Below are 20,779 nucleotides of genomic sequence, written 5' to 3'. Positions count from 1 at the left end.
TGTCCAGCAACCACTAGAGCAGTCACCTTTTTGGAGTTCACCTTGGTGGTTGATCTACTTTGCAATTCTTTTACCCGTGCTTGAGACGCAGGAGTGTTTTTTTTAAACCATTTCATATCTTCTCTATGGTCACGTAGGTAACTCCACAAGGTAATACTGACATAGTCTTACTGTTGACACTTAGTCGAGCAGCATAACATCGTCTTTTGATAGCTGAGACGTTGCTGTTTTGGGAATCCTGGCTCCCATCAGATCCATCAGTTTCATCAGAATTAAGCACATTAAGTCAGTTCGTCCATTATATCCTCTTGATTGTTTTCAATTCTGACCAGTCTTTTAGATACCTTTGCAATGGCTGAAACAAGCTTGTGGAGAAGTTAAATGTAACCCAAAGTCTACAAGTTTGTTAATCAGTTCATTTATAAGGGGTCTTCTTTCCCCTCTGCCATACATTGCTGCTGATATACTGGGATACCTTTCTGGTGCAGTCCTTGTGAATATATGCCACATATTTGGTGTGCACCTGATTCTCTCAGGATCATGGTCTTGGTCTGGTTAATCACGAATGAACGCAGAGTCATGTAACATTTCCACCACAGCATGTTCTCTCAAATAATGGATGCCCTTTTTCCATAACGGACCATTTCTTTTTCTCAGTCATCAGATCATCTCTGAAGGGGTAGTTTTCTTTCACAGCTATCAGCATCTGCTTCCATAGAGTGAAGGGTTTATTGTAGCATGTACTAATGAGTCTGTCAATGGCAGAGTCCCTGCAATGCTACCCAATTGGTGAGCTTCACTACCATTGAGCCACACACTGTTGGCCCCATTGTCCCAACAGCATAGTAACCAGGTTACAATAGGTTCATTTGGGTGGCATGTACAGACTTTTTTCAAACCTTGAATTTCATTCATTTTCAGAGGTCAAGTAGAAATGGTAACAATCTGTCCCTCAGCTCTTACTCTATCAGGACTCGTTGCCTCCTAGGTGCTGGTGGACCATGATCCTGCTGGAGGTCTCAGCCCTCCTACTCGAAATAGTAGAGCTTTGAACCACTCCTCTGGACCTCTTTTCTTCTATTACAGTGTCTGCTTCTTCTACTTTCTCCTCCTCCTCTAAGGGAGTTGAGCCTCTTTTCATTTTCCATCCCCTTACAGGGGCAACTGACATAGACTCTGGAGTCACCTGAAATTGATCAGGTTGGTTAGTTTCAATGATCATCCTCCCTAGCTTGGCTCAGAGGCTCTCGTTCAGTTAAGAGGAAATTTCATTTCAGCTCGGAGCCTGGTTTGTTGAGCCTGAACGTGGAACTGTTCATTTTCAAAACAGAGTACATGAACCGATAGGCATCTTGCTCGGACCGAAGGACATCTTGTTAAGACAAAGGGCTATTGAGTTTGGATTGGAGGGCGTCTTGCTCAGTTTGGAGGGCGTCACACTTGAACCAGAAGATGTTTCGCTCAGTCTCGAGGGTGTCCATGTTAGATTGGAAAGCATCTTGTTGAGACTGGAGGCTGTCGAGTTTGGATTGAATGGAGTAACTCGCGAACAAGAAGGTGCCTTGCTCAGTCTGGAGTGTGTCAAGTTCGGACTGAAGGGAGTAGCTCTCAAACTGGAAGGCATTTCGCTCGGACTGGAGTGTTTAGCTCAGACTGGAGAATGTCTAAATAGGACTGGAAAGTCTGTTTGTCAGTTAAAACACTCTCTTTCTGGATTTGGAGACTGTCCCTTTCGGCTCGAAGACTCTCTTGTTCTATTTCAGAGACTATGCTTCTCTGGGATAGTACTGAACAAGGCCTGGTAAGCATAAGCCAGACCCCAAATAATCTATGTCTCCTCAGATCTGTCTGAGCTACAATATCCCTGTCGCAGATATCTGCTGAAATTCTCAGGATATTTCAGGGGTTCAGGAGAAAAGTTCCATGACACCGGTGACGCCCGTTTCTCTAAAGTCTCTCCTAAGTCCCTCAGAACTCCCTGACAGTCAATATTCTCTGGCTGCGAGGAAGGATTTCTCAAAATATTATGGAAACAGATACTGATGAGGAGTACATTCAGGGACACTGACACCACAATCATAAGATGAACTTTCAGAACACACATAATGAATGCAAATGAGAAACCAGGAGACTGCTTAAAAACCTGAAGTTGTATACAATTAGCAACTCTGCCTGGAGTTGCTCCCTCTGGAACTGAATGCTTCATCGTATACAAAAGCCAGGTAAGTATTTCCATCAGTGTTTTTCATTTATCATAATGACACCAAGCTCCATGGATCAGACTGGTAAACTTAAATTAAGCCCCAGTATGGACTGAGCATTAAAAAGGAAAAAACAATGAAATGCAGTCCCTTTAAGAACAGGCCAATAACAATTAAATACTGATTTTAGGGTACTGTGAGCACGCATCTCCCACTGTGTTCATCTAGAATTTTGTAAGGTGAGATGAGATTTAGAACACAGATGCAGATGTCAACAGGTTTCACATTAATGTCTCCAATCTCAAAGTCACTCTCAGCCTGTCACAGAACTATAAGGAAAAATTACATACCTGAGATGGTCTATGTTCCCTTAAGAGTTGGGAAAAAAGGAAAGCCTAGATTCAACTGCAAGCAAAACATTAATCAACAGTTAAAGGAAAAGAAATCAGCAAATAGGCAACCATAATGTCTGTGATGTAAACGGGGGCAGTCACATGGTGACTGAGGAACAAAATGACATGCCACAGGCAATACAGTGGTAAAAACATCAAGATATTTCAAATCTTATCTTACACAGTGAAAACTTAACAACCTTGATAATGCTAGAAAAAAAATATTGGAATTTTTTTTTCCTGGTTCTCATCTGGGATGACTACAATCAAATAGCTACTGGAAATTTAATGCTGGCTTTTAATTTTTATTTTCTAATCTTCAGAAAAAATGTTTTTAATCACACATGCTAGTGTATAGGATAAAAAAAAGATTATAGGCTGAGCACATAGTTCACTACATTGTTTTGACTGGTGAACAATTCCCTAGATAAAAGCTTTTTCAAGCACTAAGTTTTAAGCTATTTGGACTGTTATTTCCCAAGCCTCAAGATCACTTTTTAAAAACCTGAAATTAAGTTAGCTAAATTTGAAAACATCATCAAAGCACAACTCCCTATGTTGAAGTTCCCCAACCAACATAGTTCAAGGACTTCAAGTTCCTCGCATTAGTCTTTCCCTGTAGCTCTCATTCCGTTCACTATCCAGGACAGGTACTTCCCAGTGTATGATCATGTCGGTACAATAAACAAACCAGACGTTTCTGTATCTCTGATGAGAAGAAACAAAGATATGAAATGAATAAAAAAGCTAATGTAACTTATTGGCGAGTACCTATAGGAAATATTACACTTGCATACACCATGAAGTTTGTAATTATCTGCAGCGAAGCCAATATACCCTGAAGTTTTTATAGCTATCCACTGGCACGTGCATTCTGCATTTTCAGGATGAAAATGAGGTGAGACATTTAGGATAATATTTGATAAAGCTGAGAACGGTCAGGACTGCAAATTAACTCACTTGATTCCTGATTTGAAAAAGAAAACTAAGAACAAAGGATAATCCAAAAGATATTCGCATGGAAAACCTGTGCATTTTTTGCTGTTATCATCCCTTTGCCTCAGTCCTCTACATGTAAAACAGATGTACAGGACTGCAGTGATAAAACCAATATACTTGAGTACTTACTACAAAAAGAGTAATGAGACTGAACCAAGGTTGCAAGAACTCTTAATTCCAACAGTTCTAACCAAATTTCAAGCTGAAATAATCTTTTACTACAGCTGCTGAAATGCAATTTCTGAGCACATTATCTTGGTAAACATAATAATATGCCATTAACCTTGGTAACCCAAGTATATTAGATAAACTTGCATATTCCAATAACGTTCCCTAATATGACCATCATTACTGGAAACTGAAATCTATGAAGAAGAATTTACTCTAGTAACTAACCAAAGAAACAGTGTACTAGGACAAAACAGCAACAATTACCTCATTTTGCAACAGATGTACATGGCATATTTCTCCTAAAATTTTCAAATCCTGAATGGATTGCTTCTGGGGCCACATAATGGAAAGGAAAGACCATCTATTTGGCAAACTATGTGTTTCAACCAAACTAGCACGCTTTCAAGACAACTTGGGAAAGGACAAAGCCAATGTACCCTGATTAGAAACTTAATGCGATTAGGTATGCATAACTACATACGATTTCCATTTCTTTGGAAAAAAGAAAAAAATCCATCTTCACATTAATACCCATCATTGCAAAATAGTTCAATTTCAATTTGCTTGTGTCTTCCAAAAGATAAAGAAAAAACCTACCAGAAATAACATTATAGATTCAGCTGCCATTTCTGCAGAAGTACAAAAAACAAGACAATTTTTAGCTGGCTCCAGCTCTCAAGCTGATTTCCAAATTGCCTTTTCTGGTAGCATCAAATGCTAATATTCCCAAAGAACTACGTAGAAGATCAGATAACACAAGAACTCAGAAACACATCACATATCACTGATTAATGACAGTGTCTGATGTTCGCAATGCAACTTTTTAACACTGCCTCTGTAGAGTGTCACCTGTCTGGGTGAAGAAGCAAGAACTGGAAATGCATTTTCTCACTGTTCTAATGAAGGAAGACAAAGATGGAACACACATTCCTCAGGCTAATCCTTCAGTCAGGAGCAACTGTTTCTAATGACAGACCAAGGTAAATGAGATATAGTCTAAGTAGGTTCATAGGTTCATAAGGTTGGAAAGGACCTACAAGATCATCTAGTCCAACCATCCTCCTATCACTGTCCCTACCCAACTACTAAATCAAATCCCTTAGCACCTCATCTAAACGCTTCTTGAACAGCGCTAGGGACGGTGCCTCAACCACCTCCCTAGGCAGGCCGTTCCAGTGCCTGACCACTCTTTCAGAAAAAAAATGTTTCCTCAGGTCTAATCTTCCCCGGCGCAACTTGTGGCCATTCCCTCTCATCCTGTCATTATTTATCAGGGAGAAGAGGCCCACCCCCTCCTCACCACAACCCCCCTTCAGGAAGCGGTAGAGTGCAATAAGGTCTCCTCTGAGCCTCCTCTTCTCCAGACTAAACAATCCCAGCTCCCTCAGCCGCTCCTCATAAGACTTGTGCTCCAGACCCCTCACCAGTTTTGTTGCCCTTCTCTGAACACGCTCCAGGGCCTCAATGTCCTTCCTGTAGTGAGAGGCCCAAAACTGAACACAGTACTCGAGGTGCGGCCGTACCAGAGCTGAGTACAGGGGGACGATCACCTCCCTGCTCCTGCTGGCTACACTATTTCTAATACAGGCCAGGATGCCGTTGGCCTTCTTGGCCACCTGGCCACGCTGCCGGCTCATGTTGAGCCGAGCATCAACCAACACCCCCAGGTCCTTTTCCTCTCTACCTTCTTCAAGCCATTCTGCCCCAAGCCTATAGCATTGCATGGCGTTATTGTGGCCAAAGTGCAGGACCCGGCACTTGGTCTTATTGAACCTCATCCCATTGAGCTCAGCCCAGCTGTTCAGCCTATCCAAATCCCTCTGAAGGGCCTCCCTACCCTCAGGCAGTTGGACACATCCTCCCAACTTGGTGTCATCTGCAAACTTACTGAGGGTACACTCAATTCCCTCATCTAGGTCATCAATAAAGAAATTAAACAAGATGGGCCCCAAAACTGACCCTTGGGGGACACCACTCGTAACGGGACGCCAGCTGGACTTAACTCCATTAACCACTACCCTCTGGGCACGGCCCTCCAGCCAGTTCTCCACCCAGAGAAGAGTGAACCTGTCCATGCCACGGGCCGCCAGTTTCCTCAGGAGAATACTGTGGGAGACCATGTCGAAGGCCTTGCTGAAGTCCAGGTAGAGTACGTCAACAGCCTTTCCCTCATCTACCTGTCTGGTCACCCAGTCATAGAAGGAGATGAGGTTGGACAAGCATGACCTGCCCTTGGTGAACCCGTGCTGGCTGGGTCTGATCCCCTTGTTGCCATGCACGTGTCGTGTGATTTCCCTCAAGATCATCTGCTCCATAACTTTCCCTGATACCGAGGTCAGGCTGACAGGCCTGTAGTTCCCCAGGTCTTCCTTACGGCCTTTCTTGAAGATGGGAGTCACATCGGCAAGCCTCCAATCTTGTGGGACCTCTCCAGATAACCAGGGATTCTGATAGATGGCAGAAAGTGGCTCGGCAATCACCTCTGCCAGCTCCCTCAGCACCCTTGGGTGGATCCCATCTGGCCCCATTGACCTGTGTCAGTTCAGGATCACAGGGGGTGCATAATGCACCCCGTCCCGGACTTCCAGGTCAGGGCAAGTACCCTGTGGACAACTGTTCTGTCTATTAAAGACAGATGTGAAGAAGGCATTGAGAACCTCAGCCTTTTCCTTATCATTTGTGGTTACATTCCCTGCCTTGTCGAGTAAAGGAGAGAAATTTTCCTTAGTTTTTCTCTTGCTGTTAATATATTTGTAAAAGGGTTTCCTGTTCTCCTTTACAGCAGTAGCCGGTCTAAGTTCAAGCTGGGCTTTAGCATTTCTACCTTTCTGCCTGCAAATCTTGGCCAGTTCTCTGTAGTCACCCCAAGTAGCCTGTCCCATCCTCCAGAGGACATAGACTCTTTTTCTCTCGGAGTCTCAACGAAAGTTCCCGGTTCATCCACACCAGTCTTTTTCTCCTCCGGCTCGACTTACGGGACTCCGGGACAGCCCGCTCCTGTGCCTTTCAGGTTTCCATCTTGAGGAGCGTCCAAGCTTCCTGGACCCCTTTACCCCTCAGGAGCGAGTCCCAAGGGACCCTTGCAACAAGCACCCTGAACAGGTCAAAGTCTGCCCTCCGGAAGTCCAAGGTAGTAGTCTTGCTAGTCACCCTCTTGACGTCACCCAGAATAGCAAACTCCACCATTTCACGGTCACTCTGGCCAAGACAATCTCCAACCTTCACATCTCCTACTAGTCCTTCCCTGTTAGTGAAAAGTAGGTCTAGCAAGGCATCTCCCCTGGTAGGCTCTTGCACCAGCTGTGTCAGGAAGCAATCATCCACACATTCTAGAAATCTCAAGGACTGCTTCCTCTGCGCAGTATTATATTTCCAGCATATGTCAGGGAAGTGGAAGTCCCCCATGAGAACGAGTGCTGGCCATCGTGCAACATCTACGAGTTGTTTATAGAACACCTCGTCTATTTCTTCATCCTGACTAGGTGGTCTATAACAGATCCCCACCACGATGTACTCCTAAAGACTATCCCCCTGATCCTTATCCATAGGGACTCTACTTTATCATTTCCAACCTCAAGCTCCTCAACATCAAAACACTCTTTGATATAGAGAGCTATGCCACCACCCTTTCTTCCCTGTCTATCCCTTCTGAAGTGCTTGTAGCCATCGATCCCAGTATTCCAGTCATGGGAGAGGTCCCACCATGTTTCTGTAATAGCCACAAGGTCATAGTTAGCCTGCCTCACAATGGCTTCAAGCTCTCCTTGTTTATTGCCCACGCTGCGTGCATTGGTATAGATGCACTTCAGCTGAGATATCTGCCTCACCCCTTTCTCCAGCACAGCCTCCTTAGGCTCTTTACTGGTGAGCCCTGTTTTATCCCCTTCCCCCGTCACAGCTAGTTTAAAGCTCTCTCAATGAGTCCAGCTAGGATTCGTTTCCCCCGTTAAGATAGGTGCGTCCCATCAACAGATAACAGGCCAGGAACGAGTAAACTGCCCCGTGGTCAAAAAACCCAAAGTGCCTGTCTCTACACCAACCTCTCAGCCAATTATTCATCACCTGTGTTCTACTAGCCCATTCTGTGTCCTTCACCGCCCCAGAAGGTATGGAAGCAAACACCACTTGTGCTCCCACCCCTTGAACTAATCGCCCTAATCCCCTGAAATCTTTTTTCATAGTTCGCAGACTTCTCTGAGATATTTCATTGCAGTCTGCCTGAACTACGAGTAACGGGTAGTAGTCAGTGGGGCGTATCAAGTCTGGGAGTCTTCTAGCAATGTCCCTGATCCGAGCCCCAGGGAGACAGCACACTTCCCTGCGGTTTGGGTCTGGTCTGCAAATGGGGCCCTCAGTTCCCTTTAGAAGGGAGCCACCCACTACCATCACCTTCCTTTCTTTCTTAGTAGCAGCAGTCTCAATGCACGGGGTTGACTACCTTGCCATTGGTGACCTCCTGCGGGAACCTTCCTGCACTTCACCCCTTATCACCTCTTCAACATCCAATGCTGCAAATCTATTGCTTAGGGGTATCTGGGGACACTGGGGAGGCAGAGGGGGAGATCGCCCACGGTACCGAGCAGGGACTCTCTGCCAGCCCTCCCTATCCCTCAGATATCCCCCTTCTGCCCTACGGGGACAGGTCAGGGAGTCCACCACCAACTGCGGGGGATATCCCCGGTGCCTTTCTCTCTGGCGCTCTAGGGAGCTACTCCACCAGTCAATCTCCCGCTCACAGTCCCTGATGGCCCTCAGTCTCTCAACCTCCTCTTTCAGTTCAACCACCACGCTAAGTAAATCTTCCACCTGCTCACACCTCGCGCAGGAGAACTGCTTAGCACCCTCATCCAGCAGTAGCAGGCTCTGGCACTCCTTGCAACCAGAGACCTGTGTAGCCACGCTTCTAGGCAGACCTTCTGTCTGGGTCGCCACAGCCTTTTTAAGGCAAGCCCTCTGTCTAGTAGAGACCATGGCACAAAAAAGAATTAAAACAAATAAATGAAAAATTGAAAGTAAACAAATAAGTAAAAAATAGTTTATAATAATATATATAGATATGAATTGTAATAACTTAAAAATAAATAATAATAATAATAATTTAAAAAATGTACATATATATAAAACCACAAACAAACAGTGGGTAGTGACACTTCGCTGCCCCTCCCTGAGCCCTTTTCAGCTGAGGGGTGAGGGCGAGGGCACTGAAACCCCGGCAACGCCTACGCGTCGTTAACGTCGTTAACGCCTCGTTAACCTCTCGGGAGAACAGCCATAGGGACTGGCAGCTCTCACTCGGCTCCGAGAGACCGGAACCTCTCGAAAACCTGCCCTGTACCTCAATCGGCCACTGCAGCTCCGGCTGCGCCGATTTCAAAGCAGTTGATCACGAGGATTGAGTGATACTTCCGGGTTCTGACCGTTTTAAATCCCCCGCCGTTGCCCTGGCAACGCCTACACCACGTCAGCCTTTCACGAGAGAGAGAGCTGCCGGGATCTGTCAGGACTAGCCGCTCTCACTCGGTTCCTGAGAGACTGGAACCTCCTGAAAACCCGCCCTGTACGTCATGTCAGCCACTGCAGCTCCGGCTGTGCCGATTTCAAAACAGTTGAGCACGAGGACTGAGATCATGCGGCCGCACGACAAAGCGCTTCAGTTCAGGGGAGCCCACAGAGCAGCCGCCAAACGCCGCGGCAGCGCCCGCTTCCGCCGGCAGCATGGCCGCAGCAGAGCGGCCAAGCACAGCCCGGCTCCCTCCCCGCGGCCCCGACACTTCAATGGGAAGCTCGCACTTGCTGAACAAGGGCTTGCCGCTAGGCATCCGACCTCCGATCATGAAGGGCCCATGCACCAACGCCCGCTGGTAGCACTGCTGGATGGCAGGGATTGTACAGTAGAAATGCCTATTCTGAAGGATGTAGCCACAGTGGCATTTTGTAATGCTCAGGCTACACAAGATATTCACGAAAAGGTACTAAATGAAGCAGTGGGTGCACTGATGTATCACACTATCACTATAACACGAGAAGACCTAGAGAAATTTAAAGCACTTCGAATAATTGTCCGAATCGGCAGTGGTTTTGATAATATTGACATCAAATCTGCTGGAGATTTAGGAATTGCCGTGTGTAATGTGCCAGCTGCCTCTGTAGAAGAAACAGCAGATTCTACCATGTGCCACATTCTGAACTTGTACAGAAGAAACACCTGGCTTCACCAAGCTTTGCGGGAAGGCACAAGAGTGCAGAGCATTGAGCAGATTCGGAAAGTGGCTTCTGGAGCTACCAGGATCAGAGGGGAGACCTTGGGCATTATTGGGTTAGGGCGTGTTGGGCAAGCAGTAGCACTACGTGCCAAAGACTTTGGCTTCAGTGTGATTTTTTATGACCCATACCTCTCAGATGGCATGGAGTATGCTCTGGGACTGCAGCGGGTGAGCACTTTGCAGGACCTGCTGCTCCACAGTGACTGTGTTACCCTGCACTGCAACTTAAATGAACACAATCATCATCTTATTAATGACTTCACCATAAAGCAGATGAGACAAGGGGCTTTCCTGGTCAACACAGCTCGAGGTGGGTTAGTAGATGAAAAAGCACTTGCACAGGCCTTGAAGAAAGGAAGGATACGAGGGGCAGCCTTAGATGTACATGAGTCAGAACCATTCAGTGTTAGTCAAGGCCCCTTGAAGGATGCACCGAACCTGATCTGTACCCCACATGCAGCCTGGTATAGTGAACAAGCTTCAGTTGAGATGCGGGAGGAAGCAGCGCGCGAGATCCGGAGGGCGATCACAGGTCGTATTCCAGACAGTCTGAAAAACTGTGTTAACAAAGATCATTTGACTGCAGCTACACATTGGGCCAGCATGGATCCTGGAGTTGTTCATCCAGAGCTTAATGGTGCTGCATACAGCAAGTATCCCCCAGGTGTTATAAGTGTGGCTCCGACTGGCATACCTACAGCAGTAGAAGGAATTGTCCCCAACCCTATGTCTTTATCACAGGGCCTCCCTGCTGTAGCCCACCCGCCCCATGCTCCTTCTCCCGGCCAAACTGTCAAACCAGAAGCTGATTGAGACCACCCGAGCGACCAATTGTAGCCTACGAAAACAGCATTCCCAACAGCAGAGATTTCAACTTCAGTGTATGGAAAAGAAAACAACAAGAACACAAAACCCCTGGATTTTGATTAAGGCAAAACCATGAACTTAAAGGAGGAGACGATTATTGGTATAGAAAGTGGTCCAATATACAGTTTAAAAATAAAAGGTGGGAGACAAAAAGACGATTTGGAAACACTTTTTCCTCCGTATAAATTGTTGTTTGTCCCTGTCCAGTGAACTGATTCACTGTTTCTGTGTCCTATGGGTTCTTTGTTAAGCAAGAGAAGTTAGTAGTTAATTATATCATGAATGTACTTGTCTGTGTACAGTTTTTAGAACATTACAAAGGGTTTGTTTGCTTAGCTATCAACAAGGAAAAACGTACGGGAGGCATTCAGCAAACCAATTTTGAGATTAAGAATCCTTTCTTTTGTATTTTAAAACATGCCCCAAAATGAAGCAGTTGGCAAACTTCTCAGGACAATGAATTTTTCCCATTTTTCTTTTTACGCCACACAGTGCATTGTTTTTTCTACCTGCTTGTCTTATTTTTTAGAATAATTTAGTAAACAAAAGAAGAGCAGTTTATCCTGATTTTGGCATGAGTTCCCTTATTTAAAAATGAAGACAACCTTGCAAAGAGATTTTGAGGAAGAAAATAAAAAATGAGGTGTTGTAACTGGTGACAAAAAGCACAATGCTCATTTATAAAGTAAATGATCTGCTCTTTGAGTAATAATTAATGCAACAGTATTCCCTAAGAAATTTCTGGTTTTGGGGACCAAAAGAAGTACTTAGCAGACTTGAAAATTTTGTCAGGGTCTTAGTGAGAATCACATCAACAAAAAATTAAGTTTAATATCCATTAAAAAAAAAAAGAGGGTTAACAATGCCCAAAATAAGAACCCAGCTTCCACAAACACTTCAGAAATTTGCTGAAGTTTAATTTGTGTGCTTTCTGGATGTTTATTTTAGACCAATACGAAATTGCACACTATAATCAGAGAAATCTCACTTTCATAGCATGGACTAAAAACACTATTTATAAACAAATCAGTGAAGTAAAAGAGCATTTTTAGAACACTCTTCTTAATTGTGCTGGGAAAGAAAACTATAGCCAAGCATGAAACTTGAATGCTTAAAAATACAGGACAACAACAACTGTCAAAACACAGTTGAAATGAATTATTATTTAGTTAGAAAAATGCTCATTTAGTTTATGTTTTAACTTCGAGTCATTATATCAGAGCACTTTCACGTATGATCTCAGGCAGTAATCCACATCTCCAAAATCAACCGTCTTGAAGAGTGAACCTGACATGATCCAGCTGCCTTGAACTTTCAAAGCTCTAGTTGTATGTACGCTATAGATGACCACAGCTCATTGCAGACAGTGTTTTCTGAGATCATGACACCGACAGCAACGTAAACGGGTACATGACCAGGAACAAAACAAAAAAAAAATATTAAAAAAAAGGCTTAAAATCTGATGGCTGTGAATCAGTTTTAGCTGACAAATATTTAAGCTTAAAAATTACATTGCTGTTACAAGAATAACTCTGTACCACTGAGTGCATGGGTGTGGAAAATCACAGTGCTTCAGAGCTGTTAACCAAGGTATAGACCTCGTGTTAATACAAGAAAAGATGAGAAGAACTAAACAGAAGTAACATTTTCTGTTTCAAGGTAGTATTCATTGCACAGAGGAACAAAAGCGTTATATACTTATGGACTCATACACCTGCCACTACTGCAGTCTCTGACACTGCTGTTGGGTGCTGAGATGTATGTATTAATAGGAAACAGCTGGTACACGATTATTTCAGTTTTGGCTCTGAAGCTGATAGTCCTAAAGCAGATTACTCTTATTTCTACAGCTTTTTACAGGTCAAAGCAATACATATGACACTCAGAGCTGTATAGAAGCACACACAATGAACTTCATTCTTGTAAATAAAAAACAAACATCCTGCACTCCCTCACATTCTCATTCTGTTTATAATAGTCTTACCATCTTCTAAAGCGCACAAGACTACTTCCACCACAAAAGCTGCAAATACCAATCCCCATTTTCCATTCTTGCATCTTTATCCTAAATAATATCCTAAAGAAGAATACTAACCAGTTCAAGTAGCTGCTCCTAAGCATGTAATTTCAATGTCATCTTGCTTTTGAGATTTCCATTGTAACGTAAAGGGACAAAACAGTGACTGTGGACGTAACACTACAGCATTTCAAATTATCTATGACATAGGATATCTCCTTGAATTATAATATAGAATAATTATGTATTAAAACCCTAAAGCAGATAAACATAGGGGAACTAAAATGGGCACAGATAGAAGCCAACTGTGCCACAGAAATTGTGCCTTTTCTGTATTTTAATTTCCCCCCGATCAGTAAAATTATCACTGTTTTAAATAGAGCACATAGAACATCAGGTAAAGGTCAATCACATTCTGCTCAGTTTCTGCAAAAAGTAATTGCTAAAACACCAGATAACCCCAAACCAATATATGTTTTAAGTTTGGTTCCTTTCACCTTTTAGAACCACACAGATACACATCCACTTGCTTTGTTGAATGGAGATAGGTATTGTTTTTACCTTTGAAATTTGGCTCTAACATCTAAAAGACATCCCTCTGGCAAACTATACACTTAGCAATAGAAGAACAACCACACTGACTTCATTAACTATTTATCTAAGGCACAGGCTACACACTACCTCAGAGATTAACTCTTGTTCCACCTCTGAAAGCAGGAAACACACAATAGTTTAAGGTAGAAATAAAACTTTGAGCACTGTAGCTAGTCATCACTGGGAATTAGACATACTCCCCTGGCAATAAAAAAATAAAAATAAAAATATTACTAAGTAAAATGAACCTGAATAGTGATTTATGATGCTTATATCCTGCCAATCACCAGAGAAAGGTGAATATAAATAATGCTTTTTTTTTTTTAATCTTTGAATGGGAGTGTATTAAATTTGCCTGTATTTATCACTTTTCCTAAAAACCCCAAGCATTCCCTGATCCTATCACTAAGAAGTAAAAAATGACGATTCAACACAATCAGTCTTCTGAAGGCTTTTTGAAGTTCAAGGATCTACTCGGCCACAACTGATATAGTAAGATCCATTTTACAAAGGCTGAACTGAGGCTAAACAGCTTCCTCCACTACAATATTTTCAGCCGTGTCACTTGCTGAAATCTTACCTTAAAACTTGCTACAGCTTGTTAGTAACTCACATAAGGAAGCATTTCAGTCACGTCTCACTAGTAGCACTGAATATTAAGAACGCTGTACTTCAAAAAAAAAAGTTGCCTCTTTAAAACCTGCATAAGCTTTCTACTGTCCTACTGACCCTGCCGATTAGACTCATTCTCCTAATGACAACAATTAAGGATGACTGTCAGTGATAAGAAAACAATTAAGCGGCTTTCCCAATAGATTCTTCTCTCCCAGGACTCTTCTTCACTTCTGCCCTCTTCTCTAATTTCTGTGGTGCTAGTCAAAATATATCTGCTTTGCTCAGTGACTTGAGATCTGAGTAACTCCTGAGATTTAGCACAAGAGCTGATACTTGAACTTAAAACTGTAATGGTGCACTTACAATCGCATAATTCAGAGAGAACCTAATTGAGGGTAATTTGGTAAGATTAATCAAATCTAAAAAAAGATAGGGGGGAGAGAAAAAAATGAAACCGGCAAGTAACTTACAAATGAGAGAGATACTCTTTACAGAACACCTTTCATTAATGCAGATTTCTAATTAACCACTGAACTCTTAGAAATGGTGGACACTTAACATTTACAAATGAATTAGTGAGGAAAAAAACCACCGACTTGGCCATGAAGTTCATATACAAGACTGTACAATTTCCCTTACATATATAGAAGCATCTGCATATAGTATACTAAGTACCAAATATCAAGCATCACCAAATCTTTGGATTGTCATCTATCATTACTCACGTCTGCATTAATCATCTCATATAAATTATCTCTGTGTTTACTTTAAGATATGCAGAATGTCTTCCAAGTAGAAACAAGCTTAGCAGCATCCCCGCTGGTTTAGCCAGAGGCAGGCTTTGTTCTGGCTCACCTGGCAGAGCCACAGTGATGCCTGTGCCTCGGGTAACATGCAAGGTTGTGAAGGATACTGTAACCCAAATAATTAAATCGTCAATTATTCCCCATACTCATCACAAACGTGTCTGGTGTATCACTTTACTTATATTACTTAACTCTGTTTTGACAAGCGTAGCACAGATTTACCCTCAATTTCCTCCACTGCACTCCTAAAACGAAACATGCCCCTATCTATCCTTGACTTATCTGAAATTCACAATATGAAAGGAAAAGTATTCAGAAACCTGTACTAGACTAAAAAGAGAGTAATGTGCACTGATTGAGCATAAAATATAATCAAAGACAATAACAAAGTGTCACATCTCACTGCACGCATGAAACACATGGAGCACACACAGAGCACACGCTCCTGCCACATTCACATAGGAAAGAGTGTGGAGAATAAAAGTGCTGCTGATCACTCAGAAAATCCCCTAGTCAGATGCGATTTTTTCCATCTTTTATCTGGATGGACTTCAGTAGAAGGGCAGCTGATCCTAGGAGCTAACACTAGGAACATCTATGGATTTTCATTGATTTCTGGTCCAAAAGAGCAGAAAGAGGATACTGCTTATACTCAAGCTGTGAAGGCTCTTTCTGTGTTTGCAAAATGGATGTTTACGCCTGTAAAAAGCACGTTTTCATATAATAACTAATGCTTTATTTAGATAATTGAAAATGAGACTCTCTTCATAACTAAAAACTCCGCACGATAGCAAGTGTTGCATTTTTCCCAAGGGAAAGAAAGTTGATGTCTCCTATAATGAATAAAGCACCCAGCTGTTCAGACTGGGGATGATTTAATTCTGTCTTGACTGTTTTTTAAAACTAAGAAATAATAGACATAAGGGGTGGCAGACTGATTCATTCGCAACAATGTTGGTTCCATAAAGCTGTGCGCTCCCCTGTCTCCAGAACACTGCTGGGAAGTCCTTTCCTCCCCACACATCCATCTCTGGCATCAAGCAGCCTTCACAGCAAGGACCCAAGCTCTGTTGAAGCCCACCTACATAACCTTCACTCAGAAGATAGCCAAAACAGAGCTGCGAGAAAATCTGTAGAGAGATTGGAAGGGTAAAATTAGAGCCAAAGGGCAAACTGCCTGCACAATAAATAAAAAAATCACACTTCCATATCGAGAAATGTTTAATATGGTCTATGAATGCAGAAGCTATTGGTAGTTAGAGCATCTCAGCAAACTGTATCCTAAATGCCCAAGTTACGGCCTTAGAAAGAAATCAGTTAATGATCAACTATGAAATTATCTGCTACAGACAGATTCTAACCTGCTGTGATTAGAATAATGTAGAAATTACACAAAAATATACTTAGTCCAAGACTTCTGTCAATATTCTACAACTCAAGTTAATCAAGCTGTTCAGCATACTATCTCAGTACTATGGCACCAACACTTTTCACCGAAGAGCTAAGTTCAAGATGATTTTTCCTTTATGCCAATATTTGCTTTATATCATCTAAGAATCTCTTAATGAAAAGAAGATAAGAAGAAAGCTTTATCTGTGTAGGCTACAGCTGAAAAGTCATTTCCCTGTGAAATAAGAGCACAAGCTACTAATCTGATGCACTGAGATAGATCTGAGCTTTCCTACCACCCACAGTCCAGAGGAATCCTCTGAAACACAGCTACAGGATACTTAGAGTAACATCCCAGTTCCTCCTGAGAGCTCACTGAATATGCAAATACTCATGATAACAATTGTTTTGTAATCACTCGTTTTGTACTGCAGAAAGCAGAAAAGAATCTTGTCTCTTTCCACTGCTCTAACTGCTCCTTTACATATGTATAAGAAATTATTTTATTTTTTATAAGAAAGGAAAACAAATCAGATGAATCCTACCAGTTTCAAGTCATAATCCTTGTTCGTGTCTCTGGTTTACTCACTTCTAAGAGATTCATTTAATTTCCTCAGACCACGGAAATTTTCCGGGGTGAAGGGAGTGTGGGAGAAAGGTTTGACAAAGGCAAGAGTAGAAGAAAACAAATCTTGCATCTGAGATCTCAATCCCTAGAGGAATTTGGACACCCACATTCCTGTTAATTTTCACAGCTTCTTAAAGAAAATATTTATTTAAGCTCTTTGGAAAAACACCATCTAATTCTCTAGATAAACTGTTTCAAGGAAGCTAACTTCTCTTAAGAGAAACCAGTGCTGTGATGAGCATGAGAGTGAACTAGGATTATGTGTTTCATCCATATTACCTGGATTCATCCACATGTTTTCTGTGCAAGCTACTCACGCTTAATCTGAATATAGACTTACATTCACTTTAATAAACTACAAATTTAAGCATTGGATATATTAAGTCATTTTCTCTAACTATACACAAAAGGCTTGTAAGAACAAAACCAGGGTCTCACAGGGATTGCATTCAGCAGTCTAACAAGGCATTCAAGTTTATGATTATGAAACAGGTAAGTTATAGTAAGATATAAATGATGCAATTTGAACAAATTACATTGGAAGATAAAACGACTAATGACATAATTCCTCCTGGATACTTAAGATATTATTGGAAATACTTTAAATGGACGCATCTTCTACTTACAGGTTTCAACACAAGGAGTATTAAAAGCATCATTTCATTTTATTAAAATTGATATGTTAACAAATCGATGTACTATTCTCCAACTTGAAAACTTTATTTTAATCTTTCTTTAATTCACATTTTTCTTCCACAGCGTACTATGTTCAGAGTTCAATATGCTGTCTAGTTCTCCTGGCACATTAATCAATTCACTTAATACTGCCTGCTTTTATTTTCCATATATACACATATATATATATACATACACATACATCTCAGCTACTGCCAGATCCTCCACTAAGCAAACATAACTTATCTTTGCAATGACACAGCCAACAATCACCTTATAAACATTTGGTAACAGATGCTTAGGAAAAAAAGCAAATCCACCCAACAGAAAATGTCTGCAGTCTGAACTAGAGTAAACTAGTGCACCACATTACAAAATGACTGCAACAAAACCGAGGATTTAAAATTTACAATTCTACAATGTCAGACTCTGGCAAAGAGAGCAGAGTCACATCTTGTTCAGCTTAACACTTCTAGCAACTGAGGCACATCTAGATGGCAAGCTACACACCAATTAACTACACAACTCAAGTGCCTTGACTTGGTGATCTCAAGGGTAGTTTCCTAAATAATTCTGTGGTCACTAAGAATCTTCTCTTCCTTTTCTGCTTAATTAGTAGTGAAGAGTACCAGTGATACATGTGATAGTTGGAACTAAATGAAATTTTAGAAAGGTCTGTGCAAGTCATTTTGCTTTTTACTGTGCGTTGTTTCTCCTTCGTCCTCTGATCCGGAACTATGTATGAACTTTCTTGCCAGAATATTTGAATTTACCTGCACAGCTGCATTTATGCTGCCAAGATATAAACCACAGACATTGGCAGATTTTACCAATGGCAAAATGAGGGTTAGATCAGGGACAGAAAGCATCTCCTGTAGTTTATGTCTACACTGGGTTTTGACCTAAGGTGACTTGTGTAACCTAAAACACCTTGAACATGAGGCTTTGAGTAACTTGCAAAAAAACAACAACAGTACACCTTTCAATAACATTTCAGCTATGAAAACAGAATCTAAAAAGCGCCACAGGACTTATTCAAGAGGGCTTAAAACTCATTTTGAGGACTTACCTCTTTGGCTGCATCAACGTCACCATTTACTATATTCTCCTGTACATACATGTATGGATGCCACTTGAGCCACATCCGATGAAGACCACATCAGAAACTAGGTCTTCCCCACAGCTTTTGAAGTGCTTTCCCCAGAAACAGCCTCCTATCACCTTCAAGACACTTGGGTAACTTAATCAGAAAAAGAATCACAAGAAACACGTACATAGCTTAATGACAGCACTCCCATTACTGTGAAGAATGTTACAATGGCAGTTCCCGTGTTCTCGCTGCTCCAAATCTATCAATCAGTTATCTGTCTGTCACAAACTGGGATATAATTTAACTGCTCTATGTTTATGGACCACAGACTACGATACTGCCCAGCTCTTCCACTGTCATATTTTAAAGCTATAAGGACTATATAAAGAAAAAATATATACAAAATAGAAATTTTGAAATTGTTTTAAAACTGCAAAAAAAAAAAAAAAGAAAGAAATGTAGAAATTGTCACAGGGTATTTTAAGAACAACACCAGAACAGCTTCAAATAACCTAAGCTCAGGAAGCCTCATTTTTTACAAAATATCAGCGTGATTTTTTTTTTTTTTTTTTGGGGGTGGGGGGGAGATGGTGAGGTTCTAAGGCATGTTACACAACATCTAAGATGCAGTTTTAAGATATTACATATGATACTGCATTTGAAAGTCATTTGAAAACGAGAACATTGCTAATAAAACAAGTCGTACATCCAACAAATAAATGAGTGTTTCCCTTCTGCTCAATTCCAGACTGCACTGTCATTTATCATTAAACTATCACACTCAGCCTAAAGAAAAATATATCATCTCAAAGTAGAATATAGAAAATGAGACATGCAAACAACGGAAAAAGAAATCATTTGCATATCATTTTCATAAATTGACATGGTTCAATAATGAGACCCAGAAATATTAAAACATCTGACCAATGTCAAGCATAAAGCTTGTGGCAAATCTGAGAAGTTACAATCGTTATGCAAAAATCAATCCTGGGTGGGTATATTAAATTTCTCAGACTGAGTAGTATTTTAGATGTTGCTTCCTATGTTTTGCTCAAATACTTGAGTTCTCTGTTTAAAATACATCTGTTTTGGGAAGAGGCTGTTTACTGTAACTAATCACAAGTGGGGCATGTTCAGCAAAGGGTTTTATAACCCTCGTAACTGTGTGGGGAAAAAAAAAACACACTTCACTCAGCTTATCCGGAATGATACTGTTTAGCTCTCTACATAGGTAGACAGAACTGCACTTATTTGATATTCAGTGGGGAAAAGAGAAGAATGTTAACTTCTGCCAAATATTTCCAAGTGTTACAAACGTACATCAGCTCAAAAGAATATACAACACTGAGTTTATTTTATTACATCCTACACTGAATCTTCAATGGGAAAAAAAAAGGATAAAATTAAGTGCTCAAAAGTATAGGTTCATCTTGTTTCCCTTATAATGCTACTTTTTCCTATTGAAAATCCCATTGAAAAAAAAGAAAAATCTGATTTCACAGTATGAAAACAAAAATACAATGGATTGACTTTAATAATTTAGTACGCATGACACATCTTCATGATGAAAACTGCAAACTGCTGCTTGCTTACGCTTAAAATTTTTCATGATTAGACAATGACATATAGGTCCTGCCTGTAAGCAAGACCAGTTCTAATAATTCTGTGGTAGAAATATTACCTAGATGAAATGACAAGGTACTGAGATATTTGTTATTTCTCTTCCCATTTTTATCTTGAAAATGAAATCCTTTTTATCTTGCTTCACCACAACAACAATAAATAAAGGAGCAGGCAAGTTTACAGCTTACTCTACAATTCCTTCTGCAATCAGTATCAAAGATTCTGTGTGTCAGCTGCATGAACAGATAAAGCTATTTTATAAACGGTAGTGTTTAAATATACAGATATACATAAATATATAAATATATACACACACACAGACAGCTAACCTGACTGTTAGCTGGCATTTTCGCTGCCAATGTTAAAAGGCCCAACACAAGCATGGTAAAGAATGAACCAAACAAAGCAAATACCAGGTGCCCAAAACACCTGCAGAATCCAAGGGAGAA

The 20,779-nt window shown here is 41.3% G+C and overlaps 2 protein-coding genes across 2 annotated transcripts in view; one reads left to right on the top strand and one right to left on the bottom strand.

Annotated features, from left to right (window-relative positions):
- CCSER1 (coiled-coil serine rich protein 1) overlaps positions 1 to 20,779 on the bottom strand; it is a 623,183-nt gene that overhangs the window by 170,114 nt on the left and 432,290 nt on the right. The window lies entirely within an intron of this gene.
- LOC136048712 (C-terminal-binding protein 1-like) lies at positions 9,607 to 11,030 on the top strand. Its single transcript, XM_065736484.1, has one exon. The coding sequence runs from the start codon at positions 9,607 to 9,609 to the stop codon at positions 10,837 to 10,839; it is 1,233 nt and encodes a 410-aa protein (XP_065592556.1). The 3' UTR covers positions 10,840 to 11,030.

This window comes from Cyrtonyx montezumae, unplaced genomic scaffold (assembly GCF_038088225.1).
Source record: "Cyrtonyx montezumae isolate F1298 unplaced genomic scaffold, pur_monq_1.0 scaffold_2, whole genome shotgun sequence".
In the NCBI taxonomy this organism is placed as follows: domain Eukaryota; kingdom Metazoa; phylum Chordata; class Aves; order Galliformes; family Odontophoridae; genus Cyrtonyx; species Cyrtonyx montezumae.
Note: the sequence above shows the minus strand (reverse complement) of the source record. Positions and strands in the feature narration are given on the sequence as shown.

Excerpts from the sequence above, each read along its gene's own strand:
- LOC136048712 (XM_065736484.1), top strand. The coding sequence starts at position 9,607 with ATGCACCAACGCCCGCTGGTAGCACTGCTGGATGGCAGGGATTGTACA.